The 4,916-nt window shown below is 36.8% G+C and overlaps 1 protein-coding gene across 1 annotated transcript; it reads right to left on the bottom strand.

The window, feature by feature from the left end:
- Positions 1 to 411: 411 nt before the first annotated feature.
- LOC105124825 (uncharacterized) lies at positions 412 to 4,894 on the bottom strand. The gene is made up of 10 exons (XM_011024970.1): positions 4,374 to 4,894; positions 3,717 to 3,853; positions 3,457 to 3,630; positions 3,049 to 3,285; positions 2,844 to 2,944; positions 2,597 to 2,669; positions 2,438 to 2,506; positions 2,083 to 2,190; positions 1,019 to 1,144; positions 412 to 820 (listed from the first exon to the last, which is right to left on the bottom strand). Exons 1-10 carry the CDS (start codon positions 4,543 to 4,545, stop codon positions 626 to 628), a joined length of 1,392 nt encoding a protein of 463 aa, XP_011023272.1. The 5' UTR covers positions 4,546 to 4,894; the 3' UTR covers positions 412 to 625.
- Positions 4,895 to 4,916: the final 22 nt, after the last annotated feature.

Raw genomic sequence — 4,916 nt, forward strand, 5'->3', positions numbered from 1 at the left:
GGGGGTGGGGGGGGGGGGGGCTGTTTATTGGTATTTTACTGTTGCTTTTGAGTAGAGTTGATATTCTCATAAAAAATTATGGAGTTGTAACAATTTAATTCAAATTTTTGTTCATAATTTATTATGCTTTGTTATGAATGGGTTTTTTTTGTTATTTAAAACTTAATTAATTATTAATTTATTTTTTTTTGCAATTGATTCTTCTATTTTAACAGATGAACTCAATTAATATATTATAACTTATAAAAATTTTAAACTAATTTATTGAGCTTAAATTTTAGTTCCAATTAAACTCAACCAGCAAAAGTTAGCTATATAAACCTTATCCATAAATATTTATAATATCTAAAAAATAATAATCTAACATGATATATCCGACCGGTCAAATAAAACAAAAAATGAATTAGTAACAAAAAAAAAGAAGATTTGACTCATCTCTATTATAAATTAAAAGTGGCAAATTCCTCCTCCGCTGTAAATAAAATTCACATGATAAAATAGAAGCCTTGTTGAGGCTCTATAAATATTTTCCGGGAAAAGCTGCTTTGAAGCCATCAAATGAAAGCACATTATAAGGAATTCTAAACTGTAAGCTCAAAGAGAAAAAACCAAATTACAAAGTCTATCAGAACAACGGCTTTCTTCCATTTAACATCCCCAACAAATGATCAAGAACCTGCCCCGCTCCATCTCGCAGACCAGAATGCATGTATTCGTTGGTTATCCATAGCCTAATTCCAGCTACCTGAGAAGCTGTCTCCATTGCCAACTTGAAATTAACATACATATCTTCATAATAAACAGCAGCTGCAACAGGTACCTGCCAGCATTTAAGAAATTAGTAGCCCCCCAAGGAATAAAACTGAAGCTAATTTCCATTTAAAAAAAGGGCTAAAAGCAGGAGCTGGAGCTTCAAGATAGCATTCTCATTTTGAGCTCAATAAAACTTGTATGCATTCCAGGCCAACGATAAATCATAATTATATGGAAGATTAACCAGAACATAAAGGCAGGGCACCTTGTTATTATTCAGCACAGCAATGTCATATAGAGGAGGCCAATCTTTCTTCTCAGCCAATAAATGAGCAGCATCTTTAAATTTCCTCAAGGCATGAAATTCTTCGAACATCCATGGGAACACCATCTGCATAAGCAATCCTTAAAATAATGTAAGCAAAACAACAAATGATGCTGAATTTAATTAATATCAGTAAACAGGGATATCCCTGTATGTTTTATACAAGGATCAACTTTTAGAACTTAATTCAAAGGCCACAAACAAACATTTGATAGTGAATCGCTAGGGCAATTAGGTGCCTTTTCAAAAGACAATGTCTCCAAAGTCTTTAATTGCTGAGCAACATCCATGAGCCTGGTTGAGAACTCATTCAGTTAGCATATGAGGACATGTACAAAGAGAGCTCTCGGGAAAAAAAAATTAACAGAGGTCAACCGATCCAGTTTTTCAGCCTTGCATGCACTGTCATGAGGATTCATTACCTTGATATAACCTTGTCCTTATAAAAAAATTCATAAATCCCATCACATTCTTTGCTTTATTTCTACATGAAACTAAAAACGAACATGATACAAAGCCACATCCATACTAGGTTTGAACTAACATCATTAGGCTTCCTTAAAAGCAAAGCTTTCAATTGGTGAAAGTAAGAGCTGTAATCAAGCTTTGCGATGAAAAAAAAAACCCTGCAGTTCTGAGGACTTTTGGGGGCACAACCTTGACAATTGAAATGAGGCAATAAAGAATAACATGGAGCATGAAGGAAACAAGCTATAAAGTCTCTCCCACAATGAAGAAGTAGTGTTGACTAACATCAACAAGATGCATGCAAATGCAAATATATGTTTCTAAGGGAGAACACCAAAACAAAAGAAACAAGCATGGCCTCAACGAATATGTAAAAGAGGTTATCGTTAAAAAAATGATGAATATGTAAAAGAGCTATTCTATTTATTGTACCCCAAAAGATCATGCACTTAATATGCTGAACAGGATCAATAAGTCATTGTAAATACTGTGGAAGTTTGTTATCTTTAAAGCTCAATGTCATAGCTTCTTCCCACCTCTCCTGTGAAAAATACAGGGCGACCTTCTTTGACAGCCCTGATTGCATCAAATTTACCATCATCCTCATTCCGTATTCTGTGAGCAGACCACAGTGATGAATCACCCTTAAACCAAAATAAAAGAGGATTTAGAAACTTGATAGAAAATTTTAAATATCAAACTATGAATGAGCGCATCTGTGCACTTTCGAAAGAATAAATCTACCCAGCAAAGAACCATTAAATATTTGTGCTTTTTGACATTGCATGACTTGTTCCATCATTTCAACTCTTCCACTATCATCATGCAAAAGTACAGTAAAATTTTCCTACAATGAAAAGTAGCTGCAAGAAGAGGATTGAGTAAATCTACCTGACAATATATGGACTCGTGCAGGAGAGCGTAGAGTGGGTTTGTATCAAAATCTAGCCAATTCTCAAACTGCAAATATAAATAACTTGGATTGATTTTTTTATAAAAATTTTAAAAGTCCTGGACTAGTGATCAACAGAAGTTCAGTAATTTTCTCACAGCTTTCAAGAAGTAATAGCTGATTTGCTTTCGAGATCCTGGAACTATTACAGGATCCCATGCCCTTTCAAACCTGCAGGTTGCGGAGTAAATGAAGGCAAGAGGAGATATGATAAACAAAGGAAGAAGAAAAGGAGAAAGGAAACCTGAAGAATATAAAGTTGCAAGTGCTTGTTGGATTAGATAGTGTTTGCCTGTCCTTCTCAAAAGGAAAAAAAAAAAAAAAAAGGTATTTGCCATGCCTTACATGTAGTGCAAACGCTCAAAACCTGAACTGGATCCTAAACCGGAGAGACCAAGAAGTTGCAGTCCTCTTGGGGTTAAGAAACCTCCTGATGGAAGAGGCACCTGTACAAATAGGAAAAGAGAAACAAGGGGGTATCACTGCACGATCAACATGTTTTTTTCTTTCCATAAAAAAAGATAAAAAATTGTATCTGCTAGATCATCACCCCGCCTCCTTCAGATTCTGCCAAATGTTTCACAACTTCACGAACAATTTCAACATCCTGAGGAAACCTCTTGTAGTACTTTTCGTTCTGGTGAATAACCTGAGGATAGCATGCTCCATAAACAGCATCTGCAGTGCATCCATTTCCTACAGGAGGGATTCCTCCAGTTAGAAGGACCTGTTTTAGCCCTTGTGGTGCAAAGCTCAAATAGGTTACTGAACAAAAGCCACCATAGCTCTACACCAGTAAAATGAACAATAAGTCAACAATTCAAGCCACTTTGGTTTATGAAAGAAGTAAAAAGATTGAAATCAGTATCATTCCCGTGAAACAAAAAGGCACAACAAAAGATGATCAAGTCCACAGAAAAAGAAAAGGGAAAACAATACAGATTAATATCCTTCATACCTGACCCAAAACTGTCCATGGTCCAGCTTCAGGAACAAGACGAACTCGGATAAACTCAGCATCATTCACTATATTGTCAGCTCTAAAGTATTTCAAATATTCAGCTATCTCCTCCGCAGAACCAAATTGTGACATGGATGATGGTGTCAAAGGAGTTGATAAGCCTGTTCCTCGCTGCAAGAAAAATACACAGCAGCATCTAAGATAGGATGAATACAGGAAGTAAAACACCAGTGTACAGGATGTCCAAGAATTCATGCCTGGTCCATCAAAATAACACGGAATTCTTCACATGTTTTATGTATCCATCCACTCGCCTCAGTCGGCCTTGGGCACTCGAAACCCGGCCCTCCTTGTAGATATAATAGGTATGGCAGCAGTTGTTCTTCTTTCCCAACTACAGCAAACAATTTGAATGCATAACTAAAAGTAATTTATGGTACATGGAGTAAAAAAGAAAACAAGATGATACATAATCTAATAAGAAAGAAACAATTCGTAAGCGATCCAAGAAAGCCACATTTTCACAATCAGCCCGAAAGTTCATGTATCGAGGTCATCGGACACAGTTAAAGTGCTGGCACAATCTGATCTCAGATTAAAAGATCAGATTTGCAATTGAAACTGACAACAAGGGTGTCTAGATTTTCTAACAAGAGCATGAAAGTCAATTAAAATTAAGCATATGAACAACAACAACAACAACAATGCACTTCCATTTTTACAAAATCCCTCATTCCTGTTTTCTTGCAGAGAAAATGCATGCAACGTGATTAAAGTCTCTAATCCTATAAAAAAGTATTATATGGTTCGGTTGACTTTAGCACTCGTATAAATTATAAATGCATCTCAAATAAATCAAATTCATGATCAACCATCAATCAGTAGTTTTTCTAATTGAGATAAGTCTTAAGTACCGGAAACGACTTCGCGAGCGAAAACGGAGATTTTAAGAGAAGCATTGCGATCGATGGAATAATCGAGAGGGACAGTGAATCGGTGATCGCGAAGGCGGAGGTCCGGCACCGAGTACCATGTTCCGGCGACGTGATCCGGCGTAGAGTCGGCGAGGGAGCTAGTTTCATACATGGCGGGGGAAGTACGGAATAAGGTCGGGCTAATTTTAGAGACTGGAAGTGGCGGAAAAGCACGAGTAGAAAAGGCAAAGGAAGTAAAATGGTTTTAACAAGGAGGTGGCGCGTGAGTTAGCATTTTGCAGGGAGGCGATTCGTCTTTTAAGTACACGTGTGATGAGATGCGTCAAAGGAGATATTTTGGATGATCTGAGACGTTGGATGGAGAGACTTTAGTTAAGGTCAAAACTTTACCTGTCTCTGTTTTGCGCATGTGTGTAGATTGTAGAAAACACGCACGACGATGAGATATGACAAGTGACAAGGGATGGAATAATATATAATATTTGAAGTTCGGTTACCGCTGTTTTCTTTTTAGCTAAAACG

The sequence above is a fragment of the Populus euphratica genome, unplaced genomic scaffold (genome assembly GCF_000495115.2).
Source record: "Populus euphratica unplaced genomic scaffold, PopEup_1.0 scaffold32.1, whole genome shotgun sequence".
NCBI lineage: Eukaryota > Viridiplantae > Streptophyta > Magnoliopsida > Malpighiales > Salicaceae > Populus > Populus euphratica.